The following is a 24,868-nucleotide window of genomic DNA, read 5'->3' as shown; positions in this document are numbered from 1 at the left end:
TCCGCTCCATCTCTACTTCACGCTGTGTACAGGCTCGCTCAAACGTGAAGAGCTTCAGCCAAATTATGCAACAGCAATAACCTTTGCCGGCCTCCCATTGGTCGCTCAGCGTTCCATCGAGGGGGCGTGGTTAGCATGTTTGTATATACTATTGGCCGCGTCTTCGAAGGGGGCGTGTCATCTGATTTCATTCACAAATCTAACAGCGGAGCGTCTCTCCGACATGTGAATACCCCTCTGTTTATACTGATGAACACATGTCCCGGCTCCGCAAATGTGAGCGGGGGAAAAACGCTGCAGCCTCGGCAGAAGAAGGCGCTTCTGTGGCTTTGAATAGAAGTTAATGCTATAATTATTTGTTGGCATATATTGTCCTATAGGGCTACAGCTATTGTATGCTATTGAGCCGTTTAATTCTCGGCATATTGGTTGTGAAAGTGCTCATCCACCAATTTCAATGCAGAATCTATGAGCATGACTATCTCAAAAGTAACAGTGTGCCACTGAGAGAAAGATAGTGTTGCTGAACTAAATGATCACTGTGTACTGGGCTGCTTAAAACCAATTAATTAATGCTTTAAATTTGAAAAACAATAATTTAACAGTACTGTTCCTGCTTGTCATGCCATGAAATATGAACTGAGGCATATGCAACCATACGCATAAACAGTAGAAAGGGAATATATTTTCATCTTGTTCCTTTGTCAAAATTGTTTATGCCAGTAATGACTAAATTCCTCTGTTTTTTGCAGAGAGGACACAACAGCAGCAGTGTGTAATTGTTTCCCAGCTGTCCTGGTCTCCAGGTGAAACGTGATATGTTGCTCAGCCTCTGCAACAAGAGTGGAGACAGTTTACAGTTTAGTCTCTCTTTAGGCCTCTGTCTTCCCTCAGGCAGGTCAGATTTCTGTTGAGGTGCCTTGCTCTCATCACATCTACTTGTGCATTTGGCCTTACAGGAACTCCTGCATTCTTTCACTAGGCTATGTGAACGCCTGCATGCTTGCATGAATCTACAAAACATTTACACTGTATTGAAACTTCAGAGGCAACATAACTGATTTTATTCCAGATGTGCAATCACTCCATTTCCGCCTTGAGTAACCCAACTGAGGAAGGCTGTATTTTTCATATTAGGGACCAATTTGACACTTTGCACTTCATCGACAAAAGCTCCATTCATGGGGTTAGGCTTAACATGGTCAATCCTATTGAACTCTCAAGTATGTCAATACAAGCAATGATAATGAGAAGAGGATGGAGAGAGAGAAAAAACACAGAAACCAGTGGGGGATGGGACGAAAGAGAGAAGGGAGATGGAAATGATGGGGGTGGTTTTAAACACCCATGAACTCATAGGAGGTTCATGTGTTGCATAGGAATGCTGTGGGAGGGGGGTGGGGGTTGGTGGAAAGCTTTTTCTATTGACCTGGTCCCTGCTAAGTATACACAAACAAGAACCTTTCCCTTGGTTTACTATTACCAAAGGTGAACTATTATTGTGTTTTGACAATAAGAGGGGGTGGCTTGTTCACCTGGTGTTGAGGTTCCCGAGTGACTGCACGTAGTTACAAGGCTCAAAGACCGGTTGGTCAACCGTACAAGGACACAGCCTGTTGTGTATGTGTGTTAAGGAGAGGGTTCAGTGGGTTCATGTGTATGTTTTATGTATAGTGGGGGATGGGCAGCCCCTTCATCCTTGACATGCAAGGCGCTTAGAGGCAGCCACCACTCCTCACGCTTTAATCTGACATTTCACATCTAAAACTACCAGTAAAAAACAGCATAATAACTGACCTGCAATTAAAGTCTTATGAAGAGAGAAAATATCAATACATATTATGAGTATGGGACAAATAATGTGTGTGTGTGGTCTATACATATGCTCGTATACTGCACTGTATGTTTCAAGAGGGGGTTATTAAGTTCACTTTGCAACCTAGGAGAAGGGGAGGCTTCTATAGGGCCATAAATCATGGACCTGGAAACTGACTCACTGCATTATGGTCAAATCCCTATAATTTACATTTTGTTAACAAAATAGCCACAAGGATGCAAAATAGAATAAAATATTACATTCTTTTTTATTTCATTTGTTCACCTTTTAACTCCTATTTTTAGCCATGTTTTTTCAGCTGTGTAACCTGAACAGTGACAGCCCTGTTTGCAGGAGAATGCTATGTTTAGGGATGTTTGTGACACTAAATATTTGAGTCGCAAAGCCTGTTTGTCAGTTTTAACTTGCAAGACGACTGAAGAAAATACAGAAAAATCACAATCACATCTCTTGAAGGAAAACTGCAAGAAATATACAAAACTAAAACAATAAACCTGTTGTATTAGCCAATATATCTTAGATAGGGTTAAAAAATTATGTTGGAATAATAGGTCGACCTATTCCCGGCAATGTTGCTACTCCCGGCCATTAAAAATTCAGATTTTACTGCCCCATTCTTGGAACACACAAAAAACTGGTTAAATAACAACCCAACTTTAAACCCACTGCTGGGTAACTATGGGACAGAACACAAGCTGGGTTGGTTTGACGCAAGTGCTGGGTTTTACCTGGGTTTAACACAGAAATCCGGGTTGTTCATTTGACCCAACCAAGTGAATGAAATGTACTATATTGCTGGGTTAAATGTTACCCATACACTGGGTTATTTCCTGTCTCATTGGCTTTCTACTTTTAAATTAAATAACAATAACAGCCTAATATTAATACAACCTTTATCTACAGGTTGGATCTTTCAGACATCAAATATTTCACTATCCATGACCGAAATTAACATAAACTTCAAACCTGATACAATGAAAAACAATATACACCACCAACAATACCCGATTTTGTGTGTGAGTAATGAAGAGACACGATTCAAATTAATGACAAGAAATTTAATATCGGACTGGATGTAGCCATCAAGCTCTTAAAAGAACTCCAGCACAGATAAGTGAAGGAGCAGAAATAACATCTCAGGTTGGCAGGTCTGGAGACACGATGGGGCAGCACACGGTCCACATTTGCGGGGAGAGAGACAGGTGGAGAGGGAGAACAAACCAAACACGCTGTCAGTTTGTTCAGTTGACTACAAGAGTTCCTTGTAGAATCCTAAACTAAAAAGCTGAGCTAACGGTCGGCTCGCAGCCCCTCCTCGCGTTCTGTCCGCCGAAAAGCGTCGGAGAAACACTGATTTTTACTAGGAAACTGCTTTATTACCTGTTTTAACTGCCGGGTCGCGCCGATTGCTTCCCGGTGATACGGCCGAGATTTCGGTGGGGGTCTCGGCGCTAGCGAACGGGGTTTTCGGTACCCATGGGTGCAACGACAGCTAGCTAGCTAGCTAAAGTTGGCGAAGTAACGTTAATGAGCCAGCATCTGGGCCAAAGATACTCTATAACATTCTAAAGCGTCTCTGCCTGGGCTCTTCACCTGTGACAACGTAGATGGCATACGCGGTCCTGCCTTAGCAACTCAACAGTACTTTTTTGAGTGAAATGTCACATCTTATAGGTATTTCCTCCTATAGGATCTTCGAGTAAGACATAGGCCTACTGATGATTTAGCTCTACAGAGAGACGTATTGAAAAGGCTGAAGAAAGGAGGAGGGAGCCATGGAGGTGTATAATAGCATTAGTTGGTTGTGAAAGTTGAATCGTGTCATTGAATCAAATAGGGGGTTATTGATGTTGCCTGGGGACTGACTGTAAACTATAAAATTCACATGAGAGTGCACTATAATGTAGCCTCTCATGTCTCGGGCCGGCGCCGTAGTGCGTGCGTGTGTTTACCACCGCTCGCTGTAGTAGAGCAGCCCTGCCCGACACCAAACACACGAGCGACACGAGTGGGCAGGGCCGTGAGTGCCCGGGCCGCCGTCCAATCAACGGCTAGTAAAGCAATCACTGGCTGGAAGGGTCAGCCAATGGCGTCCGCCACCGCCGGGACCGCAGCCAATAGAATGCGCGCAAAACGTGGGCACGTGGATCCGTGCACATGTTGACGCTCGTAAACTGCCGAGAGAAAGCGCTAGCGAAGACACAAACCGATGAACGGCCGGGCTGTGTGTGTGTGTGTGTGCGAGAGCTGAGGCTGGGCGCCCCGATGCTGCTCCAGCTACAGAGTGTGTATTGACGGATCTGTCGTATCAAAGTAGGAGATAGAGCTGTTTACGATTGTTTCTGACAGCTGCTGTGTTTATCTCAGATTACCGAAGGTGAGTAACGTTATCTCCAACGGTTTTTTTGTTTGTTTTATGGCTAACGTTTCCCGAAGTTGGCATGCTAGCCTAAAGGAATTTCCTGTCCCGCTATATCCTGTATGTGCTCCCGGTACAATTTGTTGTTTTTCAGTGTGGCTTTGCTCCATCTGTTTTGTTAATAGATCATTACCATGTAATAATATGCAGTTGCTTGTATAACATATATCGCCAGAACATTACATTGATAAGTCATGTTTTCTCTAAAAGGCTAGCTATTTGATATTTACTTTGCTGTCAAGTCACCCGGATTGATATCCGATATTTTAAATTACGTAGCTTTGTTACAAATGTACGAAACATTTCGTATAGAAATATGCGGTGTGTTAGTTCCAGTTGTGGGCATCGTAGTGCGCAGACAGACAGGCAGCCAACACCTGAGACGCAGCCTCATGGTACCTACCTGTGCAGACTGTACCGACACATGCACAACCACCTCCATCCCATCCCACCCACTCAACCACCTCCACCCCATCCCACCCACTCTACTACTAAACCACAGAGGGCGTGGAAAAATTAGGAATAAGGAAAATAAGGAACCAATTTAATTATTGTGTTCTTCTACAACTTGTTTTAGTTAACTCGTGCAGATTCATGCAAGCAACGTGACGCTTGATTTTAAAAGGAAGCAACTAGCCTGAAGGGAAGCCAGCCATAAGCCATAAGACACATACAATGTGAACAGCAAGGTATTTTGTCTGTTGTAAAAGCTGAACAGGCTTGTTGAAAATGTTCTATATTGTGTAATATGTGTAATATATATATATATGAGAGAGAGAGATTGTGTAGACTCAAGAGATTCTTTTTCGGGCACACTGCAAAAATCTGTATCACTCTCCTTTGTCTGTGAGCGAGTTTAGACATGATTTCACACATTGATAAAAGCTGTGTTGGTGTGTGTACTAGTTGAGTGTATTCCTGTGACCCCTCTAATTCCCCCCTCTGTGTTGGTAGGATCAGAGACCAGCAGGCACTCAGAGATTACACAGAGAGAGAGAGAGAGGGAGAAAAAAAGGGAAAGACAGATGAGAGCGAGAGAGGCACATGGTCAGACATATAGAATGTAAAATGTGAGTAAGAGGAGGAGGAGGAGGGCTGGTCTGTGGAAGAGGAAAGGAAGAGGAGCACCAGGCTTGTGTGCATAACGAACGGGATGAGCTGAAGGGAGAGCAGAGAGAAATGAGAGGCATACAGAAATGCAGCCAGAGAAGAAGGAGAGAGGTTTGTATGTGTGTGTGTGTGTGTGTGTGTGTGTGTGTGTGTGTGTGTGTGTGTGAATCCAAGGGGGGATGGAGAGCAAGCCAGAGACAGTGAGGAGGGGCTAGAGAGAGCACTGGAGGCAGTGGGAGAGAGAGAGAGAGAGACGGCCTATTCTGATTTCACTACTCTACAAGCTCCCATCCCCCTCACATTTTACTCTCCTCTCCAGTCTGCAATCTCCTCAATGGGAGCCAGACATAGGCTACCATTGTGTGCCTGCTGCCTTCCCCCAGTCCCACTCTGCACCATGTTAAACTAGGGCACTGGTATACCCACCATTTTGAGTAATTGGGGTTATTATTTTTGGGAGAGCGATAGAAAAAAATGGAGTATTGCCAAATGGAAAACAGTGCTTTTGCAAGTATTTTGTTTCCGTGCCTTTCACTTCTTGGTTGTCTCATTTGCCCTGCCTTTCATTCTAGTAACAACTTTAAAACATGCTGGTTTTGAGTGTTCGGGCAAGCCTTTTTTTGTTTCTTTCTAAGCTGTATTGACTGTCATAATAACCGTAACCCTCTGCTGCTGCCCCAACAGCAATGCAGTCCCAGGGCAGCACTTCCTCTCAGCCCTCCTTCGATTCCCTGAGCTCCAGCGACAGCCTCTTGTTCAGCGACTCGGAGCAGGCAGAGGACGACACAGATGTCTTCCTGACAGACGGCTCTTCCTCTGTCATCATCGGTGGCGTGGGCGGGGCTGCGGCCAATGGAGACAGAGGATCGGATAGTCCAGGGTCCCAGTGGACGTGTGATGGCTTCCCCGACAAAGAGGAAGAGGAGGAGTCATACAGGTTGGAGAACGGGGGCAAGGCAGCTCACATCAGCTTGGACGATACGGATCCTACAAGCAAGATCCCAAAATCACAGGGAGACCTGCTGTTTGCTCAAAAGGTAAGGGACTGGGTGGAGGGCCCAGAAAAGGAAAGCACACACATTATTCTGTCATACCTCTTAGGAAAGCCCAGCAGACTGATTCAGACAGCAAGGCCTAACCCAAACTCAGGAGTAATTTATCTTCTCTCCCTCTTCCTCTGCCAGTGTGCTGAGTTACAGGGTTTCGTCAGGCCCCTGCTGGAGCTGCTGAATGGACTGAAGAGGGGCCGATTCGACCGTGGTAAGCATCCTTACATCACTGCTTCCAGATAAGCATGTGTGGAGACTGGCAGCTAAAGTCTTAGATGCTGAACACAAGTTTATATGATCTCAGTGGCCTCAGTCCATTGCATTAGAGAGTGCTCCTTTGTGCAGCAGTCTGTATTGACGCAGCGACAGTCTTGTGGCTGACTCATCAGCTCACGAGAGTTTACTGATATCACAAAGTGAAAGTGGTGTGTATATCAGAGAGAAAGAGAGTGTGTGCATGTTTACATGTGCATGCATTTTTCGTGACTGGAGCTTTAGAGTGCAAATACTGACTGGGGGATTATGTTTTTGATTGACAGGTTTGAGTAGTTTTCAGCAGAGCGTTGCTATGGATCGAATCCAGAGGATTGTGGGGGTTTTACAGAGACCTAACAGCGGGTAAGATTGTCGTTGTCCCACTATCTAACCTTAGTGTTTCTAACTATCCGTTACTCATTCTCATCTTGCCTCTGCATCATTAGACACTACATCTTGGTTGGATTTTAGCATGTAAATAATTATTGAATTGGAGTTATAATAAGAAGGGACCAATGAGGTAGTCTTCCATTTCAAGCCCCATCTCCCGTTCCATGTTTTATTAAACAGTCCTTAGGGTAGGTAGAGTTACAGCATTCACCAGCAGTGCAGACAAACACCAAACTTCAGAAGAAAAGTTATCTAGATCTATATGCAAGACCATATACATCCAGATGTTTTCCTGTGCAGTAACACAATTGCATTGCCATCTGTTCCTCACTTTCAATTTTTATCTTATTCTTTAACTTCAATATTTTGTGTAGGGAGAAGTACCTGAATACTCTGCTTCAGGTGGAGATGATGCTGAAGCTTTGGTTTCCTCAGATCCCCACTCAGCCTGTCTCAGCAGCCTCCAGCGTCGCCGTGTCCCCCGCTCGGTCCCTCCAAGACACTTCCAGCTCCACCCCGCCGCACAAGCACAGGGATCAGTTACATATTCCCGTAAAGGTGAGAACATGCATTGCTGTGTGTGCAAGAGCCTAGTTGTGCACACACAAACAACCCCCCCTTCCCACCAACACCACCACAAATTGAGTTCTATATTCACTTACTAATGAATCTCCTCTTCACTTTTCAGAAGCGCAGACTCAGCTGGACAGGTACGGACTCCCCCGCGCCTTCCCCTGTGCTTCTCAAGTGCCCTCGTATTGGTACAGAAGAGAAGAGGGTGAAGCAAGATTGTGATGAAAAGGACGGCCCTCCTCCTCCATCATTGGCATCTGATGCAACCCAAAATTCACCAGATGTGGCCGGGAACAGCAAGCTAAATCAGGACACAAAGGGAAAGGACAGTGACAGTGAGGAACTAGGCAAGCTACCAAAATACAAAGCGGGTCAAAGCTCTGAGCCGAGCCTGACGTGGGTTCACGTTGCCCCAATCCTGTCCCCACGAAAGGCCTGGCCTTCACACGAGGCCACAGCAGGGGCAGGTAACCTTGAAAACCAGCCTGTCACTGCCGTCCTCCCACCCAGCAGGAGGGGCAGTCCAGCTACGCAAGACAGCTCTATCTCTTCTACCACACCCTACAAGCACCCCAAAAATTTGAAGAAGCCGATCCAGTGCCAAAGCCAGCCTGTTGCTGGACAACACAGTGAGAGTGAGACCATCGAGACCTGTCAGGGTCAAAATCAATCTCCTCAGGTCACACTTCAGCCCTTGTCTGGGGTGTGCCCCACCCCCTTAGAGACCTGATGTATTGATCAAGCAAAGAGCCGGCGGCCTTGCTTTGTTACACCACCGAGCTAAGAGCTGCTGAGAGAGGAAGAAGGGAAGAGGCCTGTGATTATAGATGCATTAAAGAGAGGAAGGGGAGGAAAGAATCGTAGGTGATAGATGTTGAAGACAAATGATGGATCATACACAACCCCTCATCAAAACCACAATTACAAGTTATTTCAACAACAGAGCGTAATGTGTTTAAATGAATCTAATCTACCAGAGCTGATAATCACAACTACATAGTAATCTGAACGTGTGCACAAAAGCAGATGTGGTTGAGGGGGGATAGGAAAGAACACCTAAAGCTCAAAGGCTATTTACAGCTTATTGAGTAATGATCCATAGGAGAGATTTTGAGGAGCAAATAATAGTTTCTCCTCAGCATGAAAGCAATCAGTATATTTAGAGATGACTGTTTAGGCAGACATCTAACTTGGGGGGCACACTTGACCTGTAATTAGAAAAGTTGATGTCAGTGTTCAGAATGAGTTTATTGTGATGAGGTAACTAGTCTAGAGTGAGTAACAGGGTGAGCTGAATTGGATTCTAATCTTATGGCAGGAGACACAGGTTTGAACTTAACATTTACTTGTAGATAGAATTGAGGCATCTGGCTCGAAGAGGAAAAGTGACATTGAAGTCACTGAAAATCTTGTAGCTAGTGATGTGAGAAATACAGTGTACAGAATGCAGCATTATACTGTACGTGTGCTGTGTTAGTCATTGGAGACTGGAAAAAATAATGTCATCAACTCACGAATGTAATCCAAGAACTGTCTGGGCACTTGGCTGGCAGATCTGCGGCAAAACATCGAGAGGAGTGACATCACAGCGATCAGAGGTCACGTGACTTTTCTTGTCATGCTGTGGGTCAGATGTTTCCCGGTTCTCTACTGCCAACTGACGGGCAGACAGTGTCATGTAAATCCAACAAAGACAGGAAGGAAAAAACAAGGACCACTCAAAGACATATGACTCTCGAGTCCTACAGTTAATTTATTCATGTGTTGATCAGACACTGCGTTTATTTATTGTTTGTATTTATTTATTGGGCAGCTGAATATCGCCTGCTGTGCGCTTGCATAGTTTGGCCTACAATTTTTGTGAGGGGACTGTGAAGATGCTGTTGACTGTGGTTTTTATTGCTGTCATGAGGAAAAAAAACCCATGAAGGAAGTGAAATCTTACGATTGGACTACTGTGCCTTTTACCAAATAGGATGTGTTCAGAAAAGCATTTGGTGCTTTAAGTGCATTCATACTGCGTTTTGATTGTTTGCATTTATTTAACAAAACCAGTACACATTCAATCATAAAAGCCTACATGTAGTCATTTTCATCTTGCTTTTAAAGTTACACACAGCATCAAAACCAACAGTATCATCAACCATCTATCTACTGCTTAAAAACTGGCATCCAGCTCTAGTATTCTGGCATCTACAGTTAAGCCAAACTTATTACATCTCCAACTTTTCCACACACCAACAGCAGTGGCTACTATTTGTCATGTATTAAAGTGTATCCTTCTTTTGGGGCTTTTCTTTTGGTTCTGATAAACAGACGAACAGACTGAACTGAACTTAAAGCTGGTGCTCTTGAAAACTTGAAAAAACAGAGAAAATATAAATGTAAAGGAGGAAATCTTTATTTGCACCACCCTGCTGCTATTGTTATTCTTCCAGTTCTAATTTAGATGTTTGATAGTAAGCTCTTTCTTTATTTGGAAATCTACTCACAATATTCTTCTAAATGTAGGAGGGGTTTTAGCGATGTGATTGGATTTACATAAACTGCAAAAGTATATATTAAGTGAATATTTAGACTAAAGTATTTTTAATGGTATGAGTGGTTCATACATTATTTACATAAATCAAATCAAGAGGAGGGATATCCACGTACCAGACTCCTCCAAAAAGCACCACGTGTGAACACAGAGCCACTGGCAGCCTCCATGTCACTGCCTGTTTGTGGAGTAAGGAGTGTACAAACCCTCGGTCACTGACCCAGAGTCAGACCATCTTACCCCATCCCGCCTTCAAACGTGACGGTATGATGTGCCAGACGCTGATCAGAAGCTGGGGGTGTCCTCCACCTCTCTCCTGTTTTTATACGGTTGTGGTATGACAGAGAAACCAATTGCACTTATTTTTCATTGCTCATGTCCTTTTTCATGTATGTTTTTTACTGCAGCGACCACTGCTAATTGGTCAAAAATAATATGTCTTGTTTATTTTAGCTGCCTTTTTCTTCTTAAATTGTAAAAGCTGACTGTAGTTCCCCCTCCCCTCCCTACCTTCCCCTCCCCTCCCCCACTCTGCTGCATTCGTCTGCCCTTGCCCTCTCTCCTTCATCTCCCTCAATCCCGTGTAGTATGTTTTCTTTCTAAACTAAACTCTTGTCTTTCTCTCACCCCATCTTTACATGATATTACTCTTCTGGCTACTTTTTCAACAATAATGAAAAGGAAAAAAATCTTTTAATAAATGACACATTTTTGAAAGCTGGTCTGTCTGTATTTTTGTGCTTGTTTTGCAAGTTTTTGTACATTTTTGTTCAAACATTTGCATATTTTATTTTATTTCTGATATAATATGCGACAATGTGAGTAAGACTTGTGTTTTGGAAAGCAGCTCTCACTAAACAGATGTGTGACTCAATGGGGTGCAGATTTACAGACTGTACATTTTCATGTGTGCGTGTGTGTGGGAGGGTTATGAAGGGAAGAGGAGGGTAGCGAGAAGGAGGGGTGGCAGGGTGTGAGACTACCACCTCAGTAATCTTACTGGCAGTAGTGGGGGGGCTGGCTGATCCTCCAACCAGCTGCTTCTACAGAGCCAAACACTACTGTAGCTTATGTGTGTTCATGTGGGTTGGTGGTTTATTTCATGAGATCACAATGAGTAAATACCTCCTATGGGTAGCAGAGAAGAGCCTGGCATGGTTGTGTCTGTAGTGCATTCATGGTACTGTAACAGGACAATCAAACAGGGGCTCAAGTCTGTTCTCAGCACCCAGGCATGCTGACTTCAGTGCCTCTAAAAAAATCAAAAGGTGCGAGTCAAAAGTTAACCTCAGTCACTGCTCACAAAAGTGTCCCGTGCTCCTGTTAAAGCCCATTTAACTTTCGAAAATCAGGCTGTGTTGCCAGTGGTGTGTTTTCTATACAAAACACAAGAGGTGATTTTATATCTCTGCAACATGATCAATGAAAAAAAACCCTATTGTAATATTATGTAACATAAATGAATGTGACTTTTTACATCACAATAAGTCATTGGTGAAAATCAGCAACGCTGTAGACACAAAGCTGCGTGCTGTGGGTGATAAAATAATTTTAACAGCTGCAACGATTAGTCGATTGTCAGAAAATTATTTCAACAACTATTTTGATAATCGAGTGATTGTTTTGAGTGAAAGTTATTTACAAAGTTGTGTGCTGTTTTATATCATTATAAAGTGAAGGTCTTTGGGTTTTGGACTGATGGTTGGACTAAACAAACAGGGAAATTGCAATGGAAATGTTTCACTATATCTGACTTCTTTATAGAATAAATGATTAATCACATAATAAAGAAGATAATTGCCAGATTACTCGATAATGAAAATAATCATTAGTTGCTGCTCCGATTTAATCAAATATAAAATATAATTTGACTCAAATTCCTGAGTTAAAAATGCTGAAACATTCACCATTTTCTCTCCACTCCACCATCACCTCCATGGATGCTGCGTGCACATGGGCACGAGAGTGGCAAATTTTGAGAGGGTGTGGTTTGATTTCTCCCTGCTTAGATGGGATAAAATGAGCCATGCCGCACACACACAAACATACCCAGAGACATAAACACAGATGCACACGCGTGCGCCACTCCCCACCACACGCTCTGACACACTGACTGGCTGATTTTGTGATGGGCCTGTCTCTGACACACTGACTGTGCTACGTTACAACAACAGAGACCGCCCTCCCTCCCTCCCGGCCCCCCCTTGTATCCATGCAGTTTTTAGCAGAGAAGCCCTTGCCCTCCATCCCCCCTCTCTGCCACCACTCCCCCCTTCCTTCTCTGGAGGATGGAAATGAGGGGCAAGAGGGAAAGGACGGGAAGAGGATATGTGGAGGGTACAGTGAGGAGACCTGACCTCACTCAGTTTTGGGGAGCATGAAGGACATTTGTTGTTTTTCCTACTTTTCAATAAAAATGACTTTTTTTTCTTCATTCGCTCCTCCAAGTTGTTTTGCGTTAATGTGTTTTTCACTTTGCCTCATACAATTTTGTTTTGAAAAAGGTTTTATACCCACACTAAATTACACTAATTTAGCATGCTGTATTTGTCTACATTACACCACATATAACCCTAACCCTAAGGTTGAGAAAAATCATTATTCATTAAATCATTATAGTCATTATTATTGCATCATAAATATGCTCAGTTGTTTTGACTTCTCTCTCAACACGCATAAGTTAGATTAATGGAGCACGTGTCTGTGCATTAATGGGATTGCACATAATGAACTTACTGCCTCTCTTATCCCTTGTTGTGTAGGTTTTAATTGCGGCTCCACATTCCCTTATTGGTTTTAACATGTTAATGATTTAAGGGTGTCTGTCCAGTCTGCTTCGTTTGCTATGTGCGTAATGAAGGGAATGACACAATGAGGTGCTTATTCACTTATTCGAAACTCCCCTCCCCCATAATTCCCTCACTGCACTCCAGTAAGTCACGTGAGGTGAAGCCACACTGTGACTTTACAACTACACACACACACACACACACACTTGTGTTCACACAAATGCAAAGACATGATAGGATCACACTTGCTCTTACTCACCCCAAGTCCTCGGGGTTTTTTAGTGCCGACTAGTCCCAAAACAGCCTCAATGCTCATTAAAATTGCACAGTGGCCAGCCCTACGATGGAAATCTGAGCTACTTCGAAGTCATTTCTGCCTTGCTGGAGTTCACAGCGATGACAGGCCTTGATGTGTGGGGTTGAAGATGCTGCTCTGCCCACCATCTGTGGTCCCCATCACCGTGATGTCACCAACAGGGGACACGGTAAAGACAGAGATACCGGGACTACATTTTCAAGGACACACGTGTATCTCATGACATTGTGTATGATATTTGGGGCACGGGCGAGCTACAGGCAAATAACCTCCTCATCAGTTTCTTTGGCCTGAATGTGTTCTCGGGAGCCTGTTCGTGATGACGCCACTTTACACAACTGCTCAATTATTAAAGTACAGTGAGTGAAAGGGAAACACCAGAGAGAATATACTGAGGACGGAAAAAAGAAAGGGGAGTAAAAAAGGCAGAGTTGGCAAACAGAGGGGGTTATGAATGAGAAAAAAGTGAGAGATAAAAGCTTAAACTGGGATTTAATACATGCACCTGCACTCACACTGGTACACACACTGAGGTCCTAGCAGCCCATGTGTAAAGTAAAGACAGCACAGTCCCCTGAGATTGTCTCTTCCAAGATGATTTACAGCCTCTGTCAGATACAATGAAATAAAACTGGGTCAGCATGATGAAATATATCATAACCACACACTTGATGAATCAAACAGCTGTGTGAAAGAACATAGTGAATATCTCAGATAAAGTCACAAATTATGCACTTAAGTAATATTTATAGCATAGCAATAATGCACATTAACACACTCAGCTGGCATCACGTTGTGATTTAGTACGTCGAGAACGTTGTAGGAAGTTGTTCAGCAAATTAAACACTTGTGAGAGACACAACAATTAGTGCTTTGCCGATATTGGACGAGGATTAACTGCACACTAAATGCCATGGCATTCCAGTAATATAATAAATTAACTCATACAGCTCTCACCGCATTTCCCCCTTGATGCTGTATTACACTTGTTTTAGCTGTGTGTGCATGTGACCTTATGTGTGTTTAGTCTGTGTGTGTGTATTTGTATAGAAATATCTGTGGTATTGTCATATTATGTGCTGAGGTGTCATTACGTAATAGAGTTGGCAGGAGAGAGAGAGAGAGAGAGAGAAGGGAGGGCGGGGGGTGGGGTTGCAGACAGCACATGTGAGGTTGATCACGGGTGGAGGTGGAGGTGGCTGGATGGGTAAATGTGAGTGAATATGTTGTTTACTAGCCTGCTAATTATTTGATTACAACCAGATTAAGGCATTACTCTTGTAGTATTTAACCATGTTATTTTCCCAAAATTAAGGTCAAAAGTGGAGCGAGAATTACCCGACTGACAGACAAGCTTTATATATTAATCTTACAATTACTGTCTCACATAGGGCTGAAATCACTGTTCAATTTGTTAGACGGTGTAGTCCCTCATTCGTCCAGGAGTGTTCTATCGTAGAAAAGGTTTCAGTCGTAGTCACTGTTTTTAGAATCAAGACGTTTCGGCTCCCATCCGGAAGAAATCCGGAAGAAATATTCAATTTGTTGATCAACAGCAATTTTGATAAACGTTTAAAACATTTATCCAGCAAAAATACCAAACATTTTCTGGTTCCAGGTTTTCAAATGTGAAGATTTGCTAAATTTCTCAATTTTTTTAATCATTGTAAATTGCATATTTATTTGGATTTTGGACTGCTGACAGCAGATAAAAATACATCTGAAAATGTCACTAGGGCTAAAACAAATGATTATTTTCGTTATTTATCTACCAATTATTTTCTTGACTAATTGATTATTCAACATGATTCAATATTCACAGATGAGAAGTTGAAACCAATGATTATTTTCCAGTTTTGCTTTAAAAAATTACTTAAAAATTACAATTAATCGATTATCAAAATAGTTGCGATTAATCTTCCTGGGCCCCGGGAAGTTGTGGTGGAAATGTTTCACAATTCACAACATCTAACATTTTGTAGACCAGAATAAAAATGTAAAGATTAATCAATAACCAAACCTCAGTCTCATTTATTAATAGCGTTCTGCACATACACCAGAAAGGTCATAGAGTGAACTGGATCCAAAGTTCAACAAAGAAGCTTGTGGGGGTGAAAAAAGCTCACTTTTCAGCATTGGAAAAAAAAAAGTATACAATGAAAGTCTCTCAAATTTCCTCCATTATTCTGTGGTGCTAATGAGAGGTTTCCTTTAAGCTACCAAATATCCTTCAAGATACCAAACTGGGGTACTGCAAACCGTATAAAAGCTCAATCTGGTTATTCACATAAATCAGGCTGTAGTGTGCATGTAAACAGTGAGTGAGTAAGTGAAAGCCAGACGGTAAATTGTGGTGGCTGGATCCTTGATGAATCAGCATATGAAGGGGTTGATGATGGGGCTGTGCTGTTCAGTAGGAGTAATTGAATGTAGCTCTAATGAATGGCTGACATCTTGATGATTGTTATAACACACGCAGAAAGAACATGTCTGGCAAACTATAATATGCTGTGTGTATACAGTTTATGCCGACACTGGATGGTTACACGCACCATGAGCACTGTGAGTGGAAGCATGGACGTGGATTGTTGTGTGTGTGTGTGTGTGTGTGTGTGTGTGTGTGTGTGGGGTAGTGCTCACACTACTACAACTGCACTCAGTTGACCCACATCATGGAAAGATAGAGAAAAAATTAGGGGGCGGGTCTACAGTGGAAGGAAATGGAGATCACCTGATACTGCCATGGCTTTACCAGGGGACTAACTTAATGACTAATCTGTTAGTTGGGCAATAGTTAGGCAATGTTTCACTATGGACTGAGTAGTGATAAAAGCCAATACTGCAGACAGTTTACTTCAGTTTATTTGTTCACTTTCTGGTTAATAGGCTATTTAGCCTTTTACATTGGATTCAAATGCATTTAATATATCAACTTGTGATACAGACCAAACAACAACTCTGTGTTTGCTGACAATTTTTAAAGAAGAAGGATGATAATAATAATAATTAGAACAAACAATAATTATTGGTCCACATTAACTCTTTATCTAAACTTGGTCAATTAACATGACCAACTTTGGCTGTCTTAACAAAACTAAACAACTTAATAAATGAACCAAAGAGTCATGGACATCCATTAAGTCTCCTCATTCTGCTGCAGCACTCAAATATCATTCTATTGAGATCCCATTATGGACCAATGTTGCTTCAGACCAACTTTACCAACTCCACCAAATGATTTGGACAGAAAGTCCCTTAAAATGGAAATACTCAAGTACACATACCTCAAAATTGTATTTGAGTACAGTACTTGAGTAAATGCACTTAGTTACATTCCACCATTGTTCAGAGGGAAGTAAGTACAGTGGGTGAAAGATGTGAATACTTCCTCCACCACTGGTTACTTGAGGTCATCGACTCAATGTATTAAAAATACATGAAGTTGTTGAGCCTATTTCAATAGTTAGGCAAATTAATAAACGTTTTGTCTCTCGTAAACATGAAAACACGTAGCGCTGGTTTTAGGGTGGTGTTTAACGTTGGTTAAAAGAAAAATACCAACCGTTCATCTGTCATAATGCCTAGCAACGCCACTGTTTAATATCTTCTTTTATACCTTATTAATGTCTTCTGGTCAAAAACAAACTTTAAAAGCTAGCTGACTTCTCTAAACACCTGACTTTTCATCACAATTTTCAAAGAAACAAGTGTTAGCTACCTTGAGGAAACCTGAAAGACAAAAAGAACACCTCCTTTCATGTGGGGTTATGGCGGCTAGGTGGAAACTACGAGCATTTAACCGAAACGAGTAAGCGGAAAAGGTCACGAAGAAGAAGCAGCATCCATTTCCTCTTCCGGGTCATGTATTAGAAACGTCGTGTGAACGGCGCGATTGAAAAGAAAGTTTTACAGAAGACTTAGCAGTTTTAGTGTTTTACGCTTCTTAAACTTGATCGTTTCGTTTTGACTTTTACAACGTAAGCGGGCTGACAAAGGAGAAAGGCAAAATCGAAAGGTTAGTTAGTTTAATTAAGCAGTTATTCGCTTATGTTGGTAGCGCGCAGACAGCAGTATGCTAACGTTAACTAGCAGGTAGCCTGGGAGTTTTGTCGGATGTAATCGATTTTAGCTTGTATGTTGCTCCTGGTTAGAACAGTTGTCAGCCAGATTAACATTACAGCTATCAATTGGCAAACAACAGCAAGTTTAGGCCTGATTGTGAGCACTTGTTTGTATGAGTAAATACCTGGACGTTTGTATTTGTGCCCCTGTAAGTGGTTACGAGTGAGACAGCGGGGGGGTTGTGCGTGTAGCCTTGTTTTGGACTGTAACATCAGTGTGACACAGTCCCAACGGGGCTACTGTTCATGGAGACATGTAGGTGATAATCTGGTTCATCAGTGTAAATGAATGACGATGTTACGTGTTGCAAATTTGATGATGCTCTGCAGGATTGGAGGATGTCTCTTCCTAAACGGGAGATGGAGGAGTTGAGGCCATGGGTGGAGCGCACTGTGAAGAAGGTGCTGGGTTTCTCAGAGCCCACAGTGGTTACTGCGGCTTTGCACTGTGTTGGAAAGGGACTGGACAAAAGAAAGACCATAGGTAACTGTATTGGCCTTTTGAGAGCTACCGTGTTTTCAGTAGTAGATCCAGTTAAAACAAAATGCAATTTGCACCTAACACCAGAAGTCCAGGGTCTTAAGTAACCACTTCTGATCAGTAAGGTTTCAGAACCATAATTCATTTGATACTTATGGAAGATGCAGTCATGGTTAAACATAAAAAAACAAAATGTTTGCTTTTGGCTGCACAGCCAAAGGGAAATATTGCAGTGGCTGTTTGTTACCTCTAGGTATGACGTTCAAAAAGTTGTCCAAATTATTTAGGTAAATCATCAGTGTTTGGGATGATTTTCAAGCTCACCACAGTTGATTAAATAGCCTTTCAATTAGATCATGGACATATTAGTAATGACTAAATCGTTATAAGTGGTTACTAATACCCCTGACCACCTTCAGTGGGGTTTTAGCTATCAGCAGTCATTTTGTGCACATATTATATTTAACACTACAAGTAATAGAATTTGCGTTCATATGCTCTGTAAATGAATCCAGGACAAAAAATATAAGCACCAACAAAGGCCCCCATTTCCCTTATTTTATTTTACATCACTGACAAGGTGATTGTCTGTAGTGTACTGCACATTCTTGTAGACTCAACTGTCAGGCACTGACTTGCTAAATGACCTACATTTACTCAGGTTTTTGCAGAGGTCAGGTTGGTGTGAATCATGTAAATGCTTTAGTTAAAATATCAGCTTAATCTTAGTATTCACAGAGATTGTGTTTTTTTTGTTTTCTGCATAAAGGCACTCTGTGGTGAGGTTAAGAAATTATCATTTAATTGTGGCAGTGATCAAAGGATTAGTGGATTTATGCAAATTATTTGACACTCATTTCAAACCTCAGACCAGCTGCGTCCCTTCCTTGATGACTCTGCTGGAGGTTTTGTGGAGCGTCTTTTTGAAGCTTTGGAGGAAAGCCGTAGTGCCCGTGGCAACAAAGGAGCAGGAGAAAAGAACCGCAAGAGAGACCTTAAGGTAAGCAGACACCACAGCAAACGTTGTATTGTCTGCTGCATAGCTAACTGCATAGCTAAATAACTAGATCTTATGCTACTCCATTTATTGACCATAGATTACAGTGACCACATGTGCATGCACTATTACAAAAGTGAGGAAGTTAGGGAATCAGACAAAGCCTGTAATGCATGCTTAGTCTGATTACTTTACAAATCTAGTTAACTCATGTTGTAGAGATTATTTACAAAAGCAGAAATCATATTAGTCTAATAATATGATTACACTTAGATAATTATATATTTAAACACACTTTTATGGTTGGTTTAATGGTTCTGTTTTGGCTGGTTGGTCACAGGATGTGTTTGGTGATGAGGCTGAAACAGGTGCAGTGCGAGAAACTCCGGAGTCAGGAGATGGAACAGCTGCTAAGCGTAAACGGGTCCCTCGCTTCGAGGAGGTGGAGGAGCCCGAGGTCATACCTGGACCTCCATCTGAGAGCCCTGGCATGCTCACCAAAATGCAGGTATGAGATTATTTTCTCAGTGACAGTTAAAATTGTACCTAAATAAGTTGTTTTGAGTGTTTTATGACTTTCTGCATTAACTAACCTTTTCTCTGTGTTATTAGATAAAACAGATGATGGAGGCAGCCACAAAACAGATAGAAGAGAGGAAGAAACAACTGAGTTTTGGCTCTTCAGTCCCTGCTGGACCAGTACGAAAAATGCTTTTTTTTTTTTTTTTTTTCAAAAACATAACATTTTGAAAAACAAGTATCAGTAATTCAAAATGTTATTACCGTTATTATTTCTCTCTGACTCTAGCGGTTGCCCCTTTCCACACCACAGTCGCAAATGGAAACTTCTCCAGTCTCCCGGCTTCTTGGGTCTCCCGCAGCTGCAGGTGGTGCCTCATCTATCGCCCCCTCCCAGGCTGCCAGCTTCATGAATGATGCTATCGAGAAGGCACGCAAAGCTGCTGAGCTACAGGCCCGCATCCAGTCCCAGTTAGCCATGAAACCTGGTATCCTCGGAGCCTTGGGGAACACTGGGCCTCACAACCTAGTGGCACTAGCTAATCTACACGCTATGGGAATTGCTCCACCGTGAGTAATGTCACAGTATATAGGATTTTAAAATCTAAAGAGAAAAAAATCATGGGGGTGATGTCTATTCTTTGATAAGGCAGTGTGAAAATAGACATCTTTCTCTGTGTCCCTTTTTTTTAGGAAAGTAGAAGCCAAGGAGGTGAACAAGCCAACACCTCTCATTCTGGATGACAAGGGAAGAACTGTAGATGCCAGTGGCAAAGAGGTTGAACTCACACACCGCATGCCCACACTGAAAGGTATGTGTACAGTGGTCCAGTACCTGTGTGTACACGCGCGCACACACACACACACACACACACACACACACACAGTCTTAATTTCTTGTTTTGCTTTTTCCTCAATTGATTTTCCTCTGTCTGTGTAGCGAACATTCGAGCTGTAAAGAGGGAGCAGTTCCGTCAGCAGCTGAAGGAGAAGCCTGGGGAGGACTTGGAGTCCACGTCCTACTTCGACCAACGTGTGTTTATTACACCATCGCAACGTCCTCGCAGGAGCTTCAAATTCCATGAACAGGGGCGCTTTGAGAAGATTGCTCAGAGAATTAGAACTAAGGTTGGATTTAACTCTTAAATGGTCACATGCCAGCAGTCTCAGCCTGGTTAATTGGAATTGACATAAAATGAAAACATGATTCAAAGCGACTTGTCTTTTGTCCCCCCTTGCATTGATCTTGACCTCAATCAGGCCCAGTTGGAAAGGTTGCAGTGTGAGATTGCCCAGGCAGCAAAGAAGACAGGAATCCAGGCATCCACCAAGCTGGCACTGATTGCCCCTAAGAAAGAGATTGGAGAATGGGAGGTGCCCAACATTGAGTGGTGGGACTCCTTCATTCTGCCCTCCAACATAAACATGTAAGAAACTACAGCTAACCCAGGAACTTAAACACTTAGTATGATGTTAGGTGAAATGTTAAAACTGTCCTTTGTCTCTTTCTTACTGCCATGTTGAAGCTGCAGAATACCTAGGACAATCTTTATGGCATAAATAATAATGCCATTTGTAAAATCAACTTGCTGTACTTTCCCTCTTATTTTATGAAGAACACCCAACACAAAATTTGAAGAGTTGGAGCTCTTTGGTGTGACCAACCTGGTAGAACATCCTGCCCAAATTAGCCCTCCAGGTAAGTGTATGAAAGGTAAAAAGTCTGCACACGGTTAAAGGTGCTACCATAGTACCTGTGTTGAACACTCATGGAGAGATACCCATCAGTTATAAATATTATAGTTAATTATATGAAAATTTAAAATTAAGTCAGACTTAACAACTGTAAAAAATACAAATAAAATATACAATTTATCATGAACATTACTGTTCCCGATTGTCCAAAGATTGCACTGCAGACAACTATTTTATCAACTCAAAAGTAGGCAATAGAAAATAAGATTGCATTTACAGGTAGCACACAGGTGGTCGTGGTACTTGTGTGTGTGTGTGTGTGTGTGTGTGTGTGTGGAATAGCAGCTGTACACACTTTTTTAATTCATAAATGTGGAGTTTAGGTGTAGGAAGTGGAATCTGTTTGTGAAACTGAACAGGGTCCATTAGTAGCTGTTCTGGAACTTTCAATGGTCAATCTTCCTTAGTAGATGGAGTTGCCCAGTTGCTTACCTGTGTGCTTATGGAATTGTTTTTAACAGACAAAATTGATTGTTGTGCATTTGTGCAGCAGCTTTCAACAATGTGCAGATGTACTTTTTAGATTTTTTTTGCTCTGTCTGTCCTGCCCCTGAGCAGTATGTTGTATGTGCATGCTCTAATTTAAAGCATTTCCCCCATCTACACCATCTACAAGCATTACACACTGTATTAACTGTCTTATGATTACTATATATATATATATATATATATATATATATAAATATAATTTTTTTTTTCTCAGTTGACACAGATAAGCCAGTAACGCTGGGTGTATACCTGACAAAGAAAGAACAGAAGAAACTGAGAAGACAGACACGTAGAGAGGGACAAAAAGAAGTTCAAGAGAAGGTTCGTCTGGGACTGATGCCTCCACCAGAGCCCAAAGGTACCCACACACAAATTACTATTATTCCAAACTACTACAAAAAAGACTGAACAGAATGTGATGATGTTTGTTTTCATTTTCTCAGTACGCATCTCCAACCTAATGAGAGTGCTGGGGACGGAGGCAGTTCAGGACCCCACGAAGGTAGAGGCCCACGTCAGAGCGCAGATGGCCAAGAGACAGAAGTTAGTAACACGATTAACCGCCACGCTGCTTGTCTCTCACTCTCTCTTCATTTCTTGCGCTACTCTGAATTTTCCATTTAACATTGTATGATAATCCACGAAAAACAAAAGCTTTCTCTGAGGTTTTTCTAATCGTCCCCCCCCCGGCAGGGCTCATGAGGAGGCCAATGCAGCCCGCAAGCTCACATCAGAGCAGAGGAAAGAGAAGAAGGTCAAGAAGTTAAAAGAAGACCTCACTGATGGTGTTCACATTGCAGTGTACAGGTGTGCATTTGTAGTGAGAGAGCACATACTGTAGTTAAAAAAAAAAAAAATATATATATATATATATTAGTGCAGTGTGTGTGTGTCACAAGGTAGAAGTGTGTCTAATTTAAGCACCTTACCTTCCCTGTACAGGATCCGTAACCTGCAAAATCCTGCTAAGAAGTTTAAAGTGGAGGCCAATGCCAACCAGCTGTACCTGACAGGCACAGTAGTTCTCCACAGAGATGTCAACCTTGTTGTGGTGGAGGGAGGTAAGGGACAACACTGACAAGCATCAAATCAAACCTGTCAATGCTCTGTTAAATTAATTTGTCTCTTTCACAGCTGGTACTTTTAATGACATGTGATTTGTAATAAACATTTGCTGTGGGGGTGGGGGGAAGGAGGAATGTCTGGTATGAAGATTTAACACCAATCATTAACTGATGTCATTCATTTTATGAAATAATGAGATTTTAATAATCACCTAGATAGATAGATCAGTTGATCTGTCTGTCTTTTTCACAAGTAATGTCCTTATGGGCTTAATAAACAGGTGCCTTAACTTTTTAAACTTAATATTATACGTAATCCCCCAAATGTTAGAAAATGTTATCTGCTGTTTGGGGAGACCATTTGGGAAAATAAACCAAACACTCTACAACCTGTTTTTATTGTTTTTAAATGGATAAATGTACATGTGTTAAGTGCTTACTGATCTCCACCTTGCCCTGTGTATGTTCTCAAATAAAAAAGGCTGTCTCTATGGGCTTGTCATACAAGATTAAAAGTACAGAAAGCCTCAAGGGACAGTATTACCAAACACAATATACTAGAGAACTGACAGCATGAACTACAAAAAATAGAAAGGAGTTTTACGTCGAAAGAAGATGTACGTAGCAAGTGTGTGGAGCGCGAAGGCAAGTGCAGGAGTGGCAGCATGAGGAGCATTGGGGGTGGGGGGGATTGTATAGCTGCACTTCCATGAGGCTTGGTGTCATTTTGGAGTGGCTGAGGCTCTACAAGGTTTTATCTTCTCTGCTACCCATTGAGAAAAGTAGTGGGATAATCAAAGTCATACTTAAAATCTAAATCGCTCTTCTTTTTTCTTTTTTCTTTTTTTTAGGCCCAAAATCCCAGAAAAAGTTCAAGAGGCTAATGATGCACAGAATCAAATGGGAGGAACACAACAGTAAAAGAGATGGTAAGAGAGGCTTGACTTTTGAGTCGTGTGCTAGTTGTCATTCCTATGTGCTTATGTCAGGGATACTAAACTCTTTACCATTGATTCTCAAATAGATCCAGATGGTGATGATGATACAAAGAGGAACAACAAGTGCTATTTGATTTGGGAGGTGAGTGTTCACACATCCTGCTTTCTGCTGCAGGCTCATGTTGTGTTACTAACATATATTAAATAAACTGTAACTATTTTGTTTTGTGATCTCATTCAAGTCTAATGATTCCTCTTGGTTCTCCAGGGTACAGCTAAAGAGCGTAGTTTTGGGGAGATGAAGTTCAAGCAGTGCCCCACAGAGAACATGGCCAGAGAACACTTCAAGAAACACGGCACAGAACACTACTGGGATCTAGCTCTCAGCAAGAGTGTGTTGGATAGCACAGATGACTGAAACCTGCCTGGAGAGCACGTTGTTTGAGTCAGCACCCCCTTCTACAAGCCCCCAGACGCACAGCCTCACAGCCCGTTGGCCCTCACTGCTAAATGGCTGCCTTCAACTGGGGACTTAATCAAGAGACTTGAACATAGAAAAGGAGGATCAATAAAACCTGTATGGATGTTTTTGTGAGAATGTGTGACAGATCAGCGTGTGTAGGACAGTATGTTTGTGTGTATGCCTGCATCAGTGTTCATCGCTTTGGTGGTAGGCTATTCTGTCAGGTATTGTGTTATTTGCTATTGAATAAGATCTGACGGATTGCACTGTGTGATGTATATCACTTACCCAAAGCTTTGTGATGACGAGAAATGGTGTCAGATTATGTGATGATTAAACTTTTGTGATGCAGTCCCCCATGTACACTGTTAATAATCCCTGTTTGAGCCAAGCAGTTAATAAAAAAACACCCCATCAGTGAATGGTTACAGTACTACCGTGCTAACACATTTAAGTTAGCGAAACCTGGATGGATTCCTGGGTAAAGTTAATGTTACAACACTGTTATAAGACTTATTTTAGTCATTACCTATATATTTCACAGAATTTAAAGTTCCCCAATCGAACCCAATTTTTTCGTTTGGAGAAACGAGAAAATCTGACTCACCTGCATCATATTTCTGTGTAACGTTACAGTCAGCCTTAAATAAACAACATTTAACCGACTTATGTCCTTTTTTTTTCGTCTGTTGGAGTCCGTTGATACTGAACGTGCTCTAACATAAGACATCAACTATTATGCCGTTATATTGTGTTTTGTGCTG

The 24,868-nt window shown here is 42.1% G+C and overlaps 2 protein-coding genes across 5 annotated transcripts; both read left to right on the top strand.

The window, feature by feature from the left end:
- The first annotated feature begins 2,998 nt into the window (after positions 1-2,998).
- Positions 2,999-10,893, top strand: LOC122880989 (circadian-associated transcriptional repressor-like). Its single transcript, XM_044206585.1, has 7 exons — positions 2,999-4,214; positions 5,211-5,477; positions 6,051-6,403; positions 6,551-6,626; positions 6,955-7,033; positions 7,435-7,618; positions 7,749-10,893. Exons 2-7 carry the CDS (start codon positions 5,453-5,455, stop codon positions 8,361-8,363), a joined length of 1,332 nt encoding a protein of 443 aa, XP_044062520.1. The 5' UTR covers positions 2,999-4,214; positions 5,211-5,452; the 3' UTR covers positions 8,364-10,893.
- Positions 10,894-17,129: 6,236 nt separating this feature from the next.
- On the top strand, positions 17,130-24,769 carry prpf3 (PRP3 pre-mRNA processing factor 3 homolog (yeast)). Of its 4 annotated transcripts, none has more exons than XM_044206580.1 (17): positions 17,130-17,292; positions 17,729-17,882; positions 18,749-18,879; positions 19,217-19,384; positions 19,489-19,575; positions 19,685-19,965; positions 20,089-20,207; positions 20,336-20,523; positions 20,656-20,822; positions 21,012-21,094; positions 21,854-21,997; positions 22,083-22,182; positions 22,333-22,446; positions 22,582-22,700; positions 23,555-23,632; positions 23,728-23,783; positions 23,910-24,769. In XM_044206580.1, the coding sequence occupies exons 2-17, from the start codon at positions 17,738-17,740 to the stop codon at positions 24,057-24,059; spliced, it is 2,130 nt and encodes a 709-aa protein (XP_044062515.1). In that variant the 5' UTR covers positions 17,130-17,292; positions 17,729-17,737; the 3' UTR covers positions 24,060-24,769. The 4 variants fall into 4 exon arrangements, with proteins under 4 accessions (XP_044062515.1, XP_044062518.1, XP_044062516.1 ...); XM_044206583.1 differs by having other exon boundaries at positions 17,136-17,292; positions 19,235-19,384; positions 19,709-19,965; XM_044206581.1 differs by having other exon boundaries at positions 17,136-17,292; positions 19,235-19,384.
- Positions 24,770-24,868: the final 99 nt, after the last annotated feature.

The sequence above is a fragment of the Siniperca chuatsi genome, linkage group LG9 (assembly GCF_020085105.1).
Source record: "Siniperca chuatsi isolate FFG_IHB_CAS linkage group LG9, ASM2008510v1, whole genome shotgun sequence".
Taxonomy (NCBI): domain Eukaryota; kingdom Metazoa; phylum Chordata; class Actinopteri; order Centrarchiformes; family Sinipercidae; genus Siniperca; species Siniperca chuatsi.
This window is presented reverse-complemented; position numbering and strand designations above follow the sequence as displayed.

Bases quoted from the DNA above. Each gene is read 5' to 3' on its own strand.
- prpf3 (XM_044206580.1), top strand. From the start codon at position 17,738: ATGTCTCTTCCTAAACGGGAGATGGAGGAGTTGAGGCCATGGGTGGAG. The intron at 21,998-22,082 runs GTACCCACACAC...TCATTTTCTCAG, and splicing joins GCCTCCACCAGAGCCCAAAG to TACGCATCTCCAACCTAATG. The intron at 23,633-23,727 runs GTAAGAGAGGCT...ATTCTCAAATAG, and splicing joins ACACAACAGTAAAAGAGATG to ATCCAGATGGTGATGATGAT.
- LOC122880989 (XM_044206585.1), top strand. From the start codon at position 5,453: ATGCAGCCAGAGAAGAAGGAGAGAG. The intron at 6,627-6,954 runs GTAAGCATCCTT...TTTGATTGACAG, and splicing joins GAGGGGCCGATTCGACCGTG to GTTTGAGTAGTTTTCAGCAG. The intron at 7,034-7,434 runs GTAAGATTGTCG...TATTTTGTGTAG, and splicing joins TTACAGAGACCTAACAGCGG to GGAGAAGTACCTGAATACTC.